General features: G+C 48.0%; 1 protein-coding gene across 1 annotated transcript in view; it reads left to right on the top strand.

The window, feature by feature from the left end:
- Nucleotides 1-5870: 5870 nt before the first annotated feature.
- LOC146816631 (cytochrome P450 2K1-like) overlaps nucleotides 5871-19947 on the top strand; it is a 434887-nt gene continuing 420810 nt past the window's right edge. Inside the window, exon 1 of the mRNA XM_085610510.1 lies at nucleotides 5871-6123. Coding sequence (XP_085466636.1) covers nucleotides 5938-6123 — 186 coding nt within the window. The 5' untranslated portion in view covers nucleotides 5871-5937. The remainder of the gene's footprint in view (nucleotides 6124-19947) is intronic.

Below are 19947 nucleotides of genomic sequence, written 5' to 3'. Positions count from 1 at the left end.
CCTTGAAAGCAATCCAGCAGAGGTCACCTTTCTTCGATAGCCAACATGCTAGGAAAGGTGAAGGTTGTTAGTTGATTGGACCACTGGGAGTGATACACATGGTATGCTTGTCACCTGGGTGTGATAAATGGGCAAGTCCTCACCACTTGGGCCTCTGGGTGTGATGCAGATGGTACGCATAGCCCCTGGCTGTGATATGGGGGCAGAACCTTGATCTTATGTTTTTTGTCTAAAAGGGTTTTCTCTGTGCTACCAATTTCTTAACAACTGTTGGTATCTGAAAGAAGTGAGAGGTGTTATTTGCTTGGACCGTTGGCCATGATACAGATGGTTTGCATGATATAGAGTGTAATTTGGACATTTGGGAAAATTTGAACCTTAGAGATTAAGTGTAGCTTGTGCTTGGCCAAGAATGTTCTGTGTATTTCCACTGAAATGGTTGTTATCTTTGCCCCGGAGCCAATATTGACAGACTATCGGGCTCACTTAGTCCCGTAAAACCCTCAAAGCCTCCTCTCGTCATCAGGTAGCATGCCCTAAGGAGTGGGCTAAGGTATTTTTTGTTAATGTCATAATTGTTATCTATGTCAGTTTTTTTCTCTCTTTTCTTCACTGTGGTTATCAGATGATGAAGTATTGATGTTGTGGTGTTTGTAAATTGTAACTGCATTTTTCTCTTGAATGTTGTGTTTTGTTAATGAATCAATGTTCTTATGAAGGTGTCGCTAATTCTATATAGTATTGAGCTTAAAGAAGTAGTTTTAACCAGTAATCCCAGTGTTTTTATTTCCCCAACAATCAGCATAGAATCTAATATTATTTGATCTTAAGAAGCTAGGGCATATCAGTCCCTTACAGAGTTCCCAGCTATCATGGAGTTGCCACTGATACACATGCAAACTAGGTTCCCCAAACAGGTTAAAAAAACATAGCAAATGTTGCTGCAAATAGCACGCACACACTAAGATACACGCGTTCACTTGGCCAGAAGGGGGAACCTTCAACACTAACATAATCGAACACACAAGAACACACTTTCGGACCAAATATGAAAGGCAAAGGAAGACCAGAAAAGAGGAACTGTTACAACTATGGGCCATCTTTGAGGATGCTCAGGGGTGAACAACCTTTACAACGCAACTATTACAACGCACTACACTTACAACGCAATTTTTACAACGCAACATCCACTACAACGCATTCCATTACATCGCATGACACTACAACGCATTTTTAAAAACTACCTTTACAACGCATTCCATTACATCGCATACTACCTTTACAACGCATACCATTACAACGCATAATATTACATTGCATTTAAGGTAAGTATTGGATAGTATAGGGGTAAAAATTACTATTCTTACTCCAGGGGGTGCAACAGTAGGGTAAGTATTGGATAGTATAGGGGTAAAACCCCTACACTATCCAACACTTACCCTACTGTTGCACCCCCTGGAGTTAGAATAGTAATTTTTACCCCTATACTATCCAACACTTACCCTACTGTTGCACCCCCTGGAGTAAGAATAGTAATTTTTACCCCTATACTATCCAACACTTACCCAACTGTTGCACCCCCTGGAGTTAGAATAGTAATTTTTACCCCTATACTATCCAACACTTACCCTACTGTTGTACCTCCTGGAGTAAGAATAGTAATTTTTACCCCTATACTATCCAATACTTACCCTACTGTTGCACCCCCTGGAGTAAGAATAGTAATGTTTACCCCTATACTACCCAATACTTACCTTAAATGCAATGTAATATTATGCGTTGTAATGGTATGCGTTGTAAAGGTAGTATGCGATGTAATGGAATGCGTTGTAAAGGTAGTTTTTAAAAATGCGTTGTAGTGTCATGCGATGTAATGGAATGCGTTGTAGTGGATGTTGCGTTGTAAAAATTGCGTTGTAAGTGCATGCGTTGTAAAAGTATGCGTTGTAACGTCATACATCCATGCCCAGGCCTACAATCCTGTCCTAGAGCTCGCAAGTAAGGCGTCCGCACCTCCCCTACCGTATGTAGGAATGGAGGTGCTCTCTCCAATGCCTGCCATCCCCTCACAAGGTTATATCAATCCCCAAGTCGAGGGAGCCGGAGGGCCCCTCACTGTTAAATGAACTACTAGATCCAGTCCATGGCTAGATCTTCCCAAAATTCATCACCCTCCCCCCGCCCGTCGAGCTCAACCCATCTAACTACAGAGGCACAGAGAAGATGCACTCCCACCCAATCGGGTGAACACACTTGGGTGAATGGAAGATTCATATCAGTACTAGACAGCGATACAAGGATCAGATGATAGAGGGGGAGGTGCAGGGTATGCTGAGGCAGCTGAAGGTACAGGTGAAAGTAAGTTTGAGGGCAAGTTCCTACCCAGAAGAACAGCACCTACATCAGAAACAAGGAGGCAACCCAGATGAGAGTTAGAGGAGGTGAGTGAATTAAGGAAGGAGAGAGTGAGAGCTCTCACTCGGGGAACACAATGAGAGAGCAGAGCATCACTCCCTAATCCTGATGAGAGCGGTGGTAGTATAGAGCATTGGCAGAGAAGAGTCAGAGGCAGGACTAGAAGAGAGGCTTCTGTCTGGTGTGCAGATCTTCAGAGTAGGAGAAGGGCCGACCAGGTGATAAGGGATCCAGGTCGCCTGGTACAGACTCAATTAAGATGTAGGAAAAGCAACACAGCACCTTTACATGCACATGAGGGGAGCAGCGACGAAGACGTTAGCTGCTCCCTCAAACACACGGTATAGTCAAATTGACCCCAATGGAAAAAGTGACCAGAGAGGAAGGTGAGACCTTTGCGTAACCATTTTGCTGCCTGCAAGACCATTGGACCGAAAGGGAGGGCCAGTGTTATAGGCCCTGGCCGATGGAAGGATCCTTCAAACCAGAGGACATGGCCATTGCAGAGGACTAAATCCGTCACGAAGAGGGAGATCCCAAGTGGAACTTTCTCTACATGCAGGATCGCCTAAGAAAATGAGATTGCTACTTTAGAGAGAAACCAGAAGCGCTGCCCCCTGCCAAAATGTGCTCACTACTGCATGTCTAGGGCATGTCAGGGACAACCTAGGTGCCATGGGCCCAGATGGATAAGGAAGGGCTCAGAACCAAACTGCTGCCATTGATGGTTGGGTCGGGGAAATGGATCTCATCTTTTGTGAAGAACACCACAGGGATAAATATAGCAATTGGCGATGTGAAAAGTCTGCTAAGCAGTCTCATCGGAGAGCAGACTAACAGGGTGTTTGCCCAAGCCCGCATCCCAGCAATCATGCTGACAAACATCAAGCATGATGGTCCATGCTCAGCTCATACAGGCACCCATTATGGAGGGGCCTGAGGGAAATATTCTCTGATTGCCCAGATGTCGGAGGATTGATGGCAGAGAGTATGAAGCCAGGAGAGACCATAACAGACTTTCTAGACAGAATGATGAAATTATGGGACAAGAGGCAGGCCAACCATGGACCGATATGGGCCCCCAGGTTGCAATGTTCTACAACATACTCAAAATGGGGCTTCCCATCCAAATACAAAGTGGATTGGACAACGTAGTTGGGTAGACACCAAACCCTGGTGGGAGATACAGGCTCACATTTTCCATTTTTACAGAAAAAAAAAACATTAAAAGGACAGGGAAAAACAGGAGCAAGCCTGGAGAGACACCGCCAAGTCAGTCCAACACAAATTGAAACAGATTGCCCTTGAGGGGGCCGCGTTGGCAGCTAATGAAACAAGCATTTGCAATGCAATAGGTCTCACGGTTTTTTTAGAGTTAGAGCTATTGGCGTTGTAATGGAAATGTTTTTTACTTATGAGTTTTTGAGTGGAGTGGATGTACGTGATGGCAATTGTATGTTTTGCAATGAATCTAAAATGAAGTGCGTTGATGGCTTGATCTGGTGTATGGGAACTGTTAGCCGTTTTGTGCACCAGTGAGGCAATCAGATGTTCATAACCAAGACTGATAAAGGAGTTATAGAACTGGGTGGGAAAAGCACAATGTATTATTTAAAAAGAGGCTACTAAACACGGCAATGATGAACGCAACTGTAACCTTACAGATGGGGCAATGTAGATAAACATGACCAAAAGAATGCATTCTGAAAAGACCGGTCTATTACTTCTCACATCACTGAATCGGAGCAACATATCACCTTACGATAGACCATAGTATACATGTTTTAAAAACATACTCCAAACACACTATATCTACAATGCCAAATAATAATCTTTCAAACACAGGGTTTGCTTTTCTAAAGTCACTAAGCACATTGCAGCTTTTAATAGACAAAAACCATTAAAAAACGATTGATCTGATAATATAACAGCAAGAAACAAACGCAGCAGCTTGCAAAACAGCAGTAACTACAACCTAGGCCGGGCCCAGAATAACAGATGTGCCAAAAGTCAACCCAGCCAATATTTACTCGTTGTTGGCTAATAATGCCAAAGCAGGTAAAGTAAAAAGAAAACCAGTGTTCTAAAAGTAAATTGCAAAGGAATGCTGTTGGGTGTCAGAACCGTGAGCTGTCATTTGAGCACAGAGAAGACGAGAGAGGACACTGCGGTGCATAGCTGCTTAGGCAGGCAATGTCAACGCTAAAGCTTTAAAGAGGCCCGTCATATTTGGCAGGTTGACAATGAATCAAAGCGTATTGAAGAAAGGATGGTGACCGCAAGCAGAGGATGGTGACGCCATACCAGTGACAGGAACAAGTGGTCATCGGAGGCAGTGCTTGTGAATCCAGGCCATAGTGCTGAGACTAGAACAATTCAAGATTGAAGGCAGCAGGGCATGGCAGCACTAGAGGGGTTATTACAAGGAACACAAGGGGCTCAGTGATGTGTTGACAGTAGCTAATAAGTGAAAGGTGATGGTACTCACACAAACATATCAAAAGATTTGCAAACCGTTCCAAGAGGGGAGCGGCATAGATCTTAACATGAAGCCATTCCTGGAAGGGAAGCCCTCGTTCACTTGTGCAACTGAACAATATAATCACCAACATGGTACATTAGCTAAATGGAGCCTTCTTACCCACACGTGTTTGCTTGTACCCTATTTCTCAACTAAGTAGATTTACAAAATCAAAGTTAATTCTTAAAAAAATAATACAGGGCGAGTCTAGCTGATGGCGGTACATAGGACAGCAAAGCGTGGCAAAGGGGCCAAATATTATCTGAGGATTCACATCGCTCCCTGACTCCAGTCCCCTGGTAGGAGAAAAGGGTCATGAGAAGGGAGTCACATAGGGGCATATTATCAAGCCAGGCGATAAAATTATCGCCGTTTAGCGACAGAAAACTGCCGCTAAAACGGCGATAATGGGCTTGATAATATGCCCTATGGAATTCCAATTGAAGCCCATGTTAAATGTGAAGGACACCTAACCTGGGCTTCAATTGGAATTCCATAGAGCATATTATCAAGCCCATTATCGCCGTTTTAGCGGCAGTTTTCTGCCGCTAAAGCGGCGATAATTTTATCGCCTGGCTTGATAATATGCCTCTAAATAACTCTCACAGCGAGGTGTGTGCGCCACTGCATGCCCTGCTGGAAAGAAACAGAAGGGTGGCGGTAGACAGGATGAAAGCAGACCGTGCCACAGAGCCCGCTCTCGCCATGATGGTAGCTGTAGCTGAGTCTCTGCTCCTAAGGCAGTGACGTCAGAACGATAACCAAATATTAAATATACCCCTGCCTCCTTCAACCTAAAGATGATTTCCAAAGTCCACGCGTTTTTTGTTATTGTAATAAACCATTTCCCTTTAACACGACGTGACGGGTGCAGCACAACGGGAGGAGGAGTGAAAGCGGGATGTGGCGTAACACGCGGTGAGGAATAAAACGTGCCACGCATTCTTCTTTTCCGTAGTGCTCGCGATTCCCCTGCCGGTGTTGCTCGGCTAGCCGTGAAGATGTATTTCCCTGATCCCGTTGTCGCACTTCTGCTGTGTGTTTTAACTCTCGTTTTTTTAATAAACTTTATAAACGGACGGAAGAACGACAAATACAGCAACTTCCCTCCCGGACCGAGGCCGCTGCTGGTCATCGGTAACCTGCACATCTTCAACCTGGGGAGACCTTACCTGACCTTACTGGAGGTGAGCGCAGCGCGCGCCTTTTAACGCCACAGCAAATGCAAGTTCAGCATTGTTTAGCGTCAGTACTTACAGAATCGGCGCGTGTTTAAGCTGAAATAATTAATACCCTTCGGTGAACCATTATGCGTTCAAAATGAGAATCAACGCCTTCCCCCGCCACCACCACCCACAGTGGAGAATCCAACACTAAAACAATATGCGGCATATTAACAAGCCAGGCGATAAAATTATCGCCGCTTTAGCGGCAGAAAACTGCCGCTAAAACGGCGATTAAGGGCTTGATAATATGCTCTATGGAATTCCAATCGAAGCTCAGGTTAGATGTCCTTCACATCTAACATGGGATTCAATTGGAATTCCATAGAGCATATTATCAAGCCCATTATCGCCGTTTTAGCGGCAGTTTTCTGCCGCTAAAGCGGCGATAATTTTATCGCCTGGCTTGATAATATGCCCCACTGTGCCTAGCTTTTCCATACTGAAGCAGACAGGGTACTAGCTCTAAACAGGAGTTGGCAAAGCCAATAGTTTTCGCCTAGGCAAATTCTATTGACTTTGTCAATGTTTTTTTTTTTACATGTTGCACCGCAGAGGCAACAGGAGCAGAAAGTGGAGGTGAGCCAGGCCCGTGCAAGAATTCGCCCTTGAAGCAACTGGTAGGATGGCCCTAACGGATTGTCTGGGCAAACACCACCTTTAAGAAGTTGTACAATATATAACTAGTAAAAGCTTTAGATTCTTTTAAATGGTACATATATAAAGCTCTGAACTAGGGAGAATTCTTGCTTGTACTGCACGCTGTGTAAATCCGTCCAACTGGTGTGTAGCCAAGTCAAAGCATGCATGGCATTTTCTCGTAAAAACTCTCAGCACACAGAGTATGTGTAGACTCTACACAAAGAGGAGCCGATAGGCAGGCAATGATCACGTTTCAGTCTCAGATAAATAGCATTTTGACCCCCCCCCCCTTTATGAAAGCAGCATTACGCCACTTTCCCCGATCACTCAATAACACTGACAGGAACGCTGCTTTTTTATTGGCAGTTTTATATAGCGCCAACTCGACTCAAAGGCATTGGAGCGCTTTACATGAGCATTACACATTCAATATTGGTAGGCAGGGGAGAGTGAGTGACTTGGCCAGAAGAATCACAGGATGTTGAGCTAATGCCGAGGCACGAACCAAGTCGGCAGCTCTGGCCGTTACGACACAACCTATGCACTGGGTAAAATATACATATATTATTCGGCTGCTAAATGCGGATATGAAGCTATAGTGCTGTCACTCATGTTTCAAGCATTCATAGAACAAAAACAATGACATGGAACAGGGTAGGCCATACCCAGTTGCAGAAAAGAACCTTGAAACATGTAAAAGTCACAGCTGTCAAGTGGCCTGGTCCTGGGTTTGTAGCCAACAAAATGGTGCCCGGTGCGCGCAGGGAATTTTAAGTTTAAGTCCTCATTGACAATGAGAAGCAGTGGCGGCTCCTTTGCTAAGGCAGAGGAGCGTCGCCCCACTGCTTTTAGGTAGTGCAAAGAAGGAAAGATTAAATGATGTTATCATTGTATTATTCCGCGCTGAAGCAGGTTTTGGGTCGAGGCTTGGCTGTCATCGCAGCCAGCAGGGGAGGTGGAAATATGTGCACTCCAGTGCGCATGACTGTTTGGCCGGCCCTCTTGGGGCAGCCAGTTATGCACACTTTGCATTTTACCCACCAGGCTGTACTGCACAGACTGGTGGGGAACATGCACAGGCTTCCAGTCCCTCTCTGAGTGCCGAGCTACAGCGCTCTGACCAATCACAGCGCTGCTAACAGCAGCAGTGTGATTGGCTAGGGAGCCTGTGTGCTTTCTGTTCTGGGTGGACTGAACCGAACGAGAGGGGACGATGAAGGAGAGTCGGCAGCCTACAAGGTAAGTAATATTTATTTTTGACCCCCCCCTGCTCGTTCAGTAGCAGCAGCGACTGACTTTAAGTTGCAATGTTAGTTAACTTGATGATGAGAACATTTGACAGCTTTGAGGTGACACCAAATTTCGAATCCTATTTTACAAAAACATTTTAAACAAAAGTGATTTCTGGTCTTCATTGACAAAAAACACACCAAGTCATGTTTTAAGGTTGTGATCTGGCAGTACCCCTCAACTTACATCATCACATCAGTGGAATGATGGGCCAAACTCCTCGTCATTTAGGTTTCCTTAGGAGAAATCTGGCTGCATCAACTTTGCAGGTTTTTCAAATTTTCCAGGTGTTCAGGGTCGTTTAAACATTTACTTTTTATAATTTATTTCCAATCAAGCAACATTTTGCCTTACAATTAACCCCTTGTGTGCCACGCCCTTTCCCCGCCCTGTGCCGGGCGTTGCATTAGCGGGCGGGGTTCATGACGAGCTGGACTCGTCATGGGCACAGCGCAACCGCGGCCCATGACGAGTCCAGCTCGCCATGGGCACAGAAGGGGTTAAACACCAACAGGTTCATAAGCCACCTAGCTGTCCATGTTATAGTGCAGCCAGGTTGTAGCTTCTTCCCGTGTCCCAGATAACGTTCGCCTCTCTCTGCAATGCAATGTCACCTCATGCAGCGCAGTGATAGCTGCTGACAAGCCACAGAAATAGAAACAACAAGCACTGGCAAAGCCAATAAGTTTCTCCTATATGATTTCTATTGGAGTTGTCAATGTTTATTTTCAATGATTTACCAATAAAAGCAATTAGCACATTTATTGCAATATTGAGAGTGGGGGGCACCGAGTCATATTGCTCAATCTGCCAGTCAAGATTCTAAGCACTATCAATCAGAATACACTAGTGAATTTTCAGAAGGTATGAGAAAAGGAGGCAATGAATATTTTGACAACAAAATTGTAAGTATTCCCTGTACCTCCTTAAGAGCCCTCTGAAGAGGTGTGCGTCCATTTGTCAGCTGAGGACCAATATCTAGCATAAGCGAAAGACTTTGTGTTCAGCAATTGCCTCTTTTGTCAAACTTCTCAATCTGAGGCCAGACAAACCACATTATATGCTAGTTTTCAGTAATGTTTTCGCACCGCCTCTTACTGATTTTCCTTGTTCTGGATTTCATTAAAAATCGTGTATAGAGAATAACGTGCTTTAGGAACTCAGAGGAGACCAGGACCTACCTGTTCACCAATCTGCCCAAGTTGCATCGCTGGTCGGCCTCAATTTGCAGTAGCTCCTGCTACGTTCTTCTCTGCAGCAGCAAATCCTGTTCAGCGGCTCCTCTCTAGAAGGGTGTTTAGCATCCTGGAGCCCTCGTCTGATAGGGTCTGCAGCTTTGTCCCTATGGAGATCTTTGACTTCCTAAAAGAGACAAATGGCCTGATTACGATCTTGGAGGACAGGGTTACTTCATCACAAACGTGATGGAAATCCTGTCCACCGTATCACAATTCCATTATATCGTTTGGAACTTGTAATACAGCGCAGGAGATATCCGTCACATTTGTGTTGGAGTATCCCATCTGCCAAGACTGTAATCAGGCCCTAAGTCTAAATGAAGAAATCTTCACCAGTATTTCTCCCGCAGATCACTGACGATGATATCTCCTCCTAAGGCACTGCCGGCTGTCTTGCCCCGCTGAACTTTACCTTCTCAGACATTTTTGTTTGAAATTTCTTCTAAGTTCGAAGTTAAGCCAAGACCGGGCCCCGTTCACTTCTTGTATCCGGACCGCACTCCGTCAGCGTCGGCCATAACATTCGACTTTGCCCTGATCTCGCGCAACTAGAAGTCTGTGGTTTGCGCTTTGATCCTTTAGGCTCTAGATTACACTAAAACCTTTAAAAATTCATAGTTCCTGTTCCATTGATTGGACTTTTGTTGTTTTGGTATCAAATAATATATTAAATTAGTGTGGGGGTTTTGTGTCTTGTTTTCAGTTTATTACTGTTTAAGTGTTGCATTAATTCTTTGCACATTACCTCTAAGTTAAACCTGGATGCCTTTGTGTCAAGCTGCCAGTGGGTTAAGAATGACCTTCTGTGGTTCTCCCTAACAAGGATTGTGGCTGTTGCTTGAAAAGGGCTCACATACCTCTCAACCATCAACCCATATTTCTCCCACACAATATCTGCTTTCTTCAAGTGGTCACCTAGGGATTAGCCAATATCACATGGTGGCAGCAAGGGCAAGGTGGAAACCCCTGTACTGAGTGGGTTTACAGCTCTGTGGCAAGTAGAACAGAGGCAGGAAGATGTTTGAAAGCAACTATATTTCCAGGGATGCTTCACCCATGACAGGCAGCAACCTGCCAGTCAAGATCCCGGAACAAACTGACCATGTCAGCCAGAACCCTAACCAATCGATCTCTGCATGGGCATGGAAGACAAACAATTTAAAATATTACAATCATGACTATAAACATGTTGTGGTGTGTCTCGGTAGGAACCCGCAAGATGGTGCGTGGAGCATATCACGAGACACACCACGGAGTGAATCTCTACAACACTACCACAAGCTCGTCTTTGGAGGCTCCCAGCAGCCGATGTCCATTAGGGGGTGTGGCAACACCCTAGGGCATCCTAGGCAGCCTCAGCAAGATTTTTCTTTTTTCTAGAAAGGATGGGGGCTTGGCAGTGGCGGTGTGTCCATTGGGGGCACTGGGGCGTTGCCCCACTGATGCCACGGCCCCATTCAAATTCTTCGTTCTAGTTCTCCGACGCGTGTTCGTTTTTCGGCTGGTAATTTCTACGATCAGCCCAAACATGCGCACTAGCCTTCCCCTTAAGAGACAGAGGGTTGCTTCATGCCGCAGCCCCCGGTATCCTAATGGGCAGGGAGTATCCCTGCCCTTAGTCAATCCTGGCACTACTGGTGCAGCGTCAGTAGAGAGGATGGCAGTGACATCGCAGCTGTTCCTGTTTGGTGAAGAGCGCGGGACCCCGGCCCAGCAGCAGTCGAGCAGAGTTTTTTCTTTTATTATATTTTAATTTTAAACTTCGCCCCCCCCCCCTCCCCCTCCTGAGTACTGCGAGCCGCGACTTTCGTCACCTTTTAGTCATGACTGCTGACCGATGGAAATGTTCACCGCTAATGTACAGGGTTAAATGAAAGCACGGCAGAGAGAGTCCTAAAGATGGAGCAGCAGCAGCAGCCTTAGCGTCTAGATTGTTCCTTTGTATCCACACCTGCTGGGAAAATTCATATTTAACTCACAATCACATAGTGCTTTAAATGAAATAAATACACTTCCAGAACATGTAAGGGGCTACCAAGTTGTACATAGATATTATCACGGCAACACACCAAAGTATTTTTATGCATATATATTGTTGCTTTGGTGTATAATATTACACTAGTCATTACCACGTGGGGCTTGTGGCACCCCAGTGAAGTGGAAGCATTTCCCTGACAGGTGAGTTTGTACCTTCATTGAAGTTAGTCACATAATTAACATGCATGTCCCTGTCAAAGTTTGTGAATGGAAGACCGTTCTGTGAGTCAGCTCGTGGCCTGTTATGAAAGGCTGATGCTGGAACCGACTCAACGGGACCATTAAAAAACTTCTATGCTCGGTGGGAAGGAGGGGGGGGGGTGCGCAAAGTGAGTGGCTGTGCTTTTTCTGTAGTCAAAGTGGCTGGCCTTGAGTGATGGATGTGAGAGGTCGCATGTAATGAGGTGGCCGTGCCTGGGCCTCATTACATGAACCCTAAAAGCCTCAGCAAAGTGTCCCCTGTATACAAAAAATGGACGCTAATTATTTTCAGTGCTGTTTTTGTACTTAGAGCCTACAGCGAGGTGGGCACAAAAAGCCCATGGAGACACAAGTTGAGTGAAAAAGAACCACAATAAAAGGCACACAAATAATTTGTGTGCAGCCTATTTTTAGAGACAAGGCTGCCACGTGTCTTTGCTCAGGGAATGCGGACAGTTAGGTGGCCTTAGATGTCGGATTAGAGAGAATGAGAAACAATATTAGCTAAGACATGCTTTCATGTTTTTCCTCTGCATAGGATTTAAAGTGAAAGAAATCTGAGAATACAAAAACGTTGTGAACTGAAACTTAAGGTGAAATTGAATTACTGTGCACAATTCTATATTCCATATGCTTGCTTCCAGCCATTGACGAGTGAGTCTTAACATAAAGAAAAAATAGTTGACATAAACCTATTTCTAGTATTCTTTTGTCACCATGGGCGTAAGAGGGCATTTATGGCCCCCCAGTTTAGCTGTGGCCACATTTAAAGACTTGCACTTTATACTGTACTCAAGACAGGATTTCCCAAAAACGTTATATGGAGTCCAGACCTGGATCAAAAGCCGAATGCTAAGAGGCAAATGGCGAGTTTGGGGTTTTAAATATTTCTCGAACCTCATGGTATCTCATTGAGATGAGGCAATAGAGGCAGGTCACGTTATGTGATGTGACAACAGAGCTATGGTCATGGTTTAAGTTTTTATATACATCCAAATTCCCATGTTATCAAAGCCTAAGAGATAATGACAAAATAGGGCTTGGGAGAAATTTGGCAGATTCAAAAGAGTGCCTCTGTACATTTAGCATGTATTATGAGCAGCACATGTATATTATACAAGACCACATACATGTCAACAGACTCAGTTCAGGTGGGAACGCCTGAGTTTTTAAGCCAAAGGGGACCAGCATGAATTGATGAATGAGTATCCATACTATAAGCAAAATAACATATAGCCACTTGTGCATATTTCAGTTTTAGGGCAATGGAGGTTGGAATTTCTCAATGTAGTGTCTTATCCTTTTTCTTCAATACAACTCAAGGAGCAGTTAAAAAATAGAATAAGACTATACAGTGTTGGCAGGGGCGGTGCGTCCATTAGGGTGCTTGGGCGTTGCCCCACCACTGAGCGTTGCCGGCCTGTCAGCCCGTCACTCTGTAACTCTGACTCACTCAATTTAATTATCTAATCCCTGTATCCCAGGTCGCCAGAGCCGGAGGCAGTCGGCTTAAGGGGGCGGGGCAACACTACACTACAGGAGTTCAGCTGCAAGTTGACATCCACCATAACACGTATCAGGTGGTGGGCGGAGCGCACAGCAAGAGTGCGTATGTTCTGTTTAGGGCTTAAACATTTTGCGACCAGCCCTGAACATGCGCACACTAGGCTGCTCATTAGAAGAGCGAGGGTTGTTTCATGCCGCTCTTCTAATGAGCAGCCTAGCGCGAATGTTTGGGCTGGTCGCAAAAAATAATAAGCCATAAACAGAACATGCGCACTACTGCTCAAGCCAATCCTGGAGCTGCTGCTGGAGCAGCGTTTGGATTGGCTGAGAGCAGGCGGTACTTGAAAGGCGCCAACGCGGTAGTTGGACCAGGAGGACTCGCAGAGGCAGCGGTGCGGATCCGGTAAGTTTAGTTTGTTTAATAATGGTGGTGCTTTATTTTAATCTCCCCCTCGCGTGATCCCCCCCCCCCCCCCCGCAAGTATTAGAGCGCGAGCCGCGACTTCGGCATTGTTATGTTCTTTATGTGCTTTGCATTTGTTCTTTCTCTTCCCACCCTTGGAATGACAGAGTTCGGGTTCTGGAACTCGCATGATCGTAATGGGTTCAGCACTTACCTGCTGTTGTTGGTTTCTGTCGGCTATGATTCCTGTAAATGTTTTCAATAACTACGCGTTCATCTCTGGTCTTACTCTTAATGGCATGTTACTAGGCCTCCACACACAGGTTTGACCGCTCAGTGGTTGTTGACACACTGGGTGTGCATTGTCACACTTGTTCTGGGCTGTCTTGAGAGTGGATGAAAGCACGTGTCTGGGCTGTCTGAGTTTGCATTTCTGCACAACTATGGGAGGCTCGAAAATCAGTGCCAGGGAGGCAATGTGGTTGACTGTCACATGCACACATGTTCTTGCTGGCCATGCTGTCTCGTGGCGTGTGGACTCGAGATGATCATTTTTTCCCTCACTTGAATCCCCCGGGAATGTTCCGCTGTTGTTTTACCTCAAGAACACGACGTTGGTTCCGTGCTCCTAAATGACTACGGGTGAGTTGCACATTTCAGGTCAGGAAAAGCCCACGCTTTCATTGCAGATCCGTCCATTGTATCAGGCGGCAGCTGAGTGTGTCCTTTTCAGTTTTAATGAGACAGGCAGCAAGTTCAAAGCTCAAAATATAAATACATTATTATGGCACGAAAAAAGAAAGAGGAAATATTTTATGGGATGAGGATTCACTTGGGTGACGGTATCAGCAACATGAGATCTTTAAACCGGAATTGTTAAAATGTGTTTATTTCAGTGCAAAGGGCAGTCTGTGCCAACCTGGGTTAAAGATCTTTAAAAATGCATGTCCACTCTTTAATAGCGTCCTATCTTCTTTTTTTCTGTCGTTCTTTTCTTCTTTTCACTTTCACCTATTTCTAAGTTTTTTCAGGGCAGAGAGCATTGTGCACAAGAGAGAAGGACGAGGGGTACTGAGCGCAGGGAGCCCTGTGCACAGGAGAGAAGGAAGAGGGGTACTGAGGGCAGAGAGCCCTGTGCACGGGAGAGATGGAAGAGGGGTACTGAGGGCAGAGAGCCCTGTGCACAGGAGAGATGGAAGAGGGGTACTGAGCGCAGGGAGCAATGTGCACAGGAGGGATGGAAGAGGGGTACTGAGGGCAGAGAGCCCTGTGCACGGGAGAGATGGAAGAGGGGTACTGAGGACAGAGAGCCTTGTGCATGGGAGAGATGGAAGAGGGGTACTGAGGACAGAGAGCCTTGTGCACCGGAGATATGGAAGAGGGGTACTGAGGGCAGAGAGCCCTGTGCACAGGAGATATGGAAGAGGGGTACTGAGGGCAGAGAGCCCTGTGCACGGGAGAGATGGAAGAGGGGTACTGAGGGCAGAGAGCCCTGTGCACGGGAGAGATGGAAGAGGGGTACTAAGGGCAGAGAGCCCTGTGCACGGGAGAGATGGAAGAGGGGTACTGAGGGCAGAGAGCCCTGTGCACCGGAGATATGGAAGAGGGGTACTGAGGGCAGAGAGCCCTGTGCACAGGAGATATGGAAGAGGGGTACTGAGGGCAGAGAGCCCTGTGCACGGGAGAGATGGAAGAGGGGTACTAAGGGCAGAGAGCCCTGTGCACGGGAGAGATGGAAGAGGGGTACTGAGGGCAGAGATAGCTCTGTGCACAGGAGAGATGGAAGAGGGGTACTGAGGACAGAGAGCCTTGTGCACCGGAGAGATGGAAGAGGGGTACTGAGGACAGAGAGCCTTGTGCACCGGAGATATGGAAGAGGGGTACTGAGGGCAGAGAGCCCTGTGCACAGGAGATATGGAAGAGGGGTACTAAGGGCAGAGAGCCCTGTGCACAGGAGAGATGGAAGAGGGGTACTGAGCGCAGGGAGCAATGTGCACAGGAGGGATGGAAGAGGGGTACTGAGGGCAGAGAGCCCTGTGCACGGGAGAGATGGAAGAGGGGTACTGAGGGCAGAGAGCCCTGTGCACAGGAGAGATGGAAGAGGGGTACTGAGGGCAGAGAGCCTTGTGCATGGGAGAGATGGAAGAGGGGTACTGAGGGCAGAGAGCCCTGTGCACAGGAGATATGGAAGAGGGGTACTGAGGGCAGAGAGCCCTGTGCACAGGAGGGATGGAAGAGGGGTACTGAGGGCAGAGAGCCATGTGCACAGGAGAGATGGAAGAGGGGTCCTGAGGGCAGAGAGCCCTGTGCACAGGAGAGATGGAAGAGGGGTACTGAGGGTAGAGAGCCCTGTGCACAGGAGAGATGGAAGAGGGGTACCGAGGGCAGAGAGCCATGTGCACAGGAGAGATGGAAGAGGGGTACTGAGGGCAGAGAGTCCTGTGCACAGGAGGGATCGAAGAGGGGTACTGAGGGCAGAGAGCCCTGTGCATGGGAGAGATGGAAGAGGGGTACTGAGGGCAGAGAGCCCTGTGCACAGGAGATATGGAAGAGGGGTACTGAGGGCAGAGAGCCCTGTGCACGGGAGAGATGGAAGAGGGGTACTAAGGGCAGAGAGCGCTGTGCATGGGAGAGATGGAAGAGGGGTACCGAGGGCAGAGAGCCCTGTGCATGGGAGAGATGAAAGAGGGGTACTGAGGGCAGAGAGCCCTAAGCACGGGAGGGATGGAAGAGGGGTACTGAGCGCTGGGAGCAATGTGCACGGGAGAGATCGAAGAGGGGTACTGAGGGCAGAGAGCCCTGTGCATGGGAGAGATGGAAGAGGGGTACTGAGGGCAGAGAGCCTTGTGCATGGGAGAGATGGAAGAGGGGTACTGAGGGCAGAGAACCCTGTGCACAGGAGAGATGGAAGAGGGATACTGAGGGCAGAGAGCCCTGTGCACAGGAGAGATGGAAGAGGGGTACTGAGGGCAGAGAGCCCTGTGCACAAGAGAGAAGGAAGAGGGGTACTGAGCACAGGGAGCAATGTGCAAGGGAGAGATGGAAGAGGGGTACTGAGGGCAGAGAGCCCTGTGCATGGGAGAGATAGAAGAGGGGTACTGAGGGCAGAGAGCCCTGTGCACAGGAGATATGGAAGAGGGGTACTGAGGGCAGAGAGCCCTGTGCACAGGAGAGATGGAAGAGGGGTACTGAGGGCAGAGAGCCCTGTGCACAGGAGAGATGGAAGAGGGGTACTGAGCGCAGAGAGCCCTGTGCATGGGAGAGATGGAAGAGGGGTACTGAGGGCAGAGAGCCCTGTGCATGAGAGAGATGGAAGAGGGGTACTGAGGGCAGAGAGCCCTGTGCACAGGAGAGAAGGAAGAGGGGTACTGAGCGCAGGGAGCAATGTGCACAGGAGAGATGGAAGAGGGGTACTGAGGGCAGAGAGCCCTGTGCATGAGAGAGATGGAAGAGGGGTACTGAGGGCAGAGAGCCCTGTGCACAGGAGAGATGGAAGAGGGGTACTGAGGGCAGAGAGCCCTGTGCATGGGAGAGATGGAAGAGGGGTACTGAGGGCAGAGAGCCCTGTGCACAGGAGAGATGGAAGAGGGGTACTGAGGGCAGAGAGCCCTGTGCACAGGAGAGATGGAAGAGGGGTACTGAGCGCAGGGAGAAATGTGCACAGGAGGGATGGAAGAGGGGTACTGAGGGCAGAGAGCCCTGTGCATGGGAGAGATGGAAGAGGGGTACTGAGGGCAGAGAGTCCTGTGCACAAGAGAGAAGGAAGAGGGGTACTGAGCGCAGGGAGCAATGTGCACGGGAGAGATGGAAGAGGGGTACTGAGGGCAGAGAGCCCTGTGCATGGGATAGATGGAAGAGGGGTACTGAGGGCAGAGAGCCCTGTGGATGGGAGAGATGGAAGAGGGGTACTGAGGGCAGAGAGCCCTGTGCATGGGAGAGATGGAAGTGGGGTACTGAGGGCAGAGAGCCCTGTGCATGGGAAAGATGGAAGAGGGGTACTGAGGGCAGAGAGCCCTGTGCACAGGAGAGATGGAAGAGGAGTACTGAGGGCAGAGAGCCCTGTGCACAGGAGAGATGGAAGAGGGGTACTGAGGGCAGAGAGCCCTGTGCACAGGAGATATGGAACAGGGGTACTGAGGGCAGAGAGCCCTGTGCACAGGAGATATGGAACAGGGGTACTGAGGGCAGCGAGCCCTGTGCACAGGAGAGATGGAAGAGGGGTACTGAGGGCAGAGAGTCCTATGCACAGGAGGGATGGAAGAGGGGTACTGAGGGCAGAGAGCCCTGTGCATGGGAGAGATGGAAGAGGGGTACTGAGGGCAGAGAGCCCTGTGCACAGGAGATATGGAAGAGGGGTACTGAGGGCAGAGAGCCCTGTGCACAGGAGAGATGGAAGAGGGGTACCGAGGGCAGAGAGTCCTGTGCATAGGAGGGATGGAAGAGGGGTCCTGAGGGCAGAGAGCCCTGTGCACAAGAGAGAAGGAAGAGGGCTACTGAGCGCAGGGAGCAATGTGCATGGGAGGGATGGAAGAGGGGTACTGAGGGCAGAGAGCCCTGTGCATGGGAGAGATGGAAGAGGGGTACTGAGGGCAGAGAGCCCTGTGCACAGGAGAGATGGAAGAGGGGTACTGAGGGCAGAGAGCCCTGTGCACAGGAGAGATGGACGAGGGGTACTGAGTAGGCCTGGGCAAAAACTTCGTTCCGTTCACGGAAATTGCGATAATTTGACATTTTTGCGTTCCGCGGAGAGCGCGAAAATGTCAAAATTTCCGCTTTCTGCAGCTTGGCGATAATTTGTTTCTTGCTTGCGCTGTAAAATAATACATTCTCGCGCGCGCGCGATCGCCTTACCTGAATCCCTGCGTTCGCCGACAAGTTTTCTTGATCCGGTCGCGTTCTCCATGAGATGTTGGATTGTTTTTAGCCATTTGCGCTGTCTCGCGACAGTTCGTGCCCGCAGTGACGTCATGCGTCGCGCGATCACGTCTTTCTTCTCGCGATCATGCACCGTGAGACAACTCAAAACAAGATGGCAGCGCCCGCGAGCATCCACATGGGTAAGTTGGCGACCCGCAACCATGCAGAAAATCTCGCGAACATGCGGGAAAAAAAATTCCGCATCTTCGCGATATTTCCGCTTGTTTGCGATAATTTTAAACATTTTCGTGATAATTTGCGAAAGTGGATTTCGCAAATTCCGCCCACCCCTAGTACTGAGGGCAGAGAGTCCTGTGCACAGGAGGGATGGAAGAGGGGTACTGAGGGCAGAGAGCCCTGTGCATGGGAGAGATGGAAGAGGGGTACTGAGGGCAGAGAGCCCTGTGCACAGGAGGGATGGAAGAGGGGTACTGAGGGCAGAGAGTCCTGTGCACAGGAGGGATGGAAGAGGGGTACTGAGGGCAGAGAGCCCTGAGCACAAGAGAAAAGGAAGAGGGGTACTGAGCGCAGGGAGCAATGTGCATGGGAGAGATGGAAGAGGGGTACTGAGGGCAGAGAGCACTGTGCACGGGAGAGATGGAAGAGGGGTACTGAGAGCAGATGATCAGAGTAATGTTCTTATCATTACATCACTCGCTGTGCTTAAGCGGGATCTCTCTCACTTCATTTATTTATGTATTTAATTGAATTGTTGTGCGCTGACGTTTGGCTGGTGGCCTCTTTGTAATGCTGTTTTGGATAGTAAGTCTAGGTGTATTTCATGTGTAACCAAAACCCCTACATACGCACAGGATGAGCAAAATCTGACAGGCTCAGGTCACTTGTTCTTTACTCAGTTCACAAAGCTCCTCTGCGGCACTTTAACATTTTTCAGGGACTTTTCACTTGCATGGGATGGGAAGCATCCTGTGAGTTTTGTAGAGGGCTAGAAAAGCCTCCTTGAAGAGGCAGGTCTTCATTTATTCCTTTGTCACTGCCAGATGGGAAGGATCCTGAGTTCTGGGCAAAAAGCATTCCAGGGCTGTTCTTCACACCTTCTAGTTTGCTTGAAAATGTACCATTTGCCCACTCTTTTTTCAATATTTTCCCGGGGGAGAACTCCTCCGAATTCCCCGTAGGTGGTTGTGGCCCGCTCGCCGCAGTGAAGTACGACAATTGTTTTACGCCTCACCACTTTCAAATGTCACCAGCCGCCACTGAGTGTTGGTCATCACCAACATCAAAACACTACTCATATATGACAAACTACAAACATCCCTTCTGCCCAAAGCATTCACACATTTGCTTATATATCATCGAAGTACATCACTGGTACAGTGCATACTTTGAACTGAGCCACCTCCAGGCGTTTTTAACAGGCCACCATTGAGAGCTCTGGAGCAGAGGCTGAAGATAGTTCAAATTTCTTACAGTGCATGTCAGTCAGTGGGTCATAAAGATGTTCCCAATACTTTCTCATCCAGCCCTTGGCGTCTCTGCAATTATGATTCTGTACAACTGTAGGTGAAGGAGGTTCACAGTTGCCAAAACAGT

Source organism: Triturus cristatus, chromosome 6 (assembly GCF_964204655.1).
Source record: "Triturus cristatus chromosome 6, aTriCri1.1, whole genome shotgun sequence".
In the NCBI taxonomy this organism is placed as follows: Eukaryota; Metazoa; Chordata; class Amphibia; order Caudata; family Salamandridae; genus Triturus; species Triturus cristatus.
The sequence above is the reverse complement of the archived record's forward strand: the minus strand, read 5'-3'. Positions and strand labels throughout refer to the sequence as shown.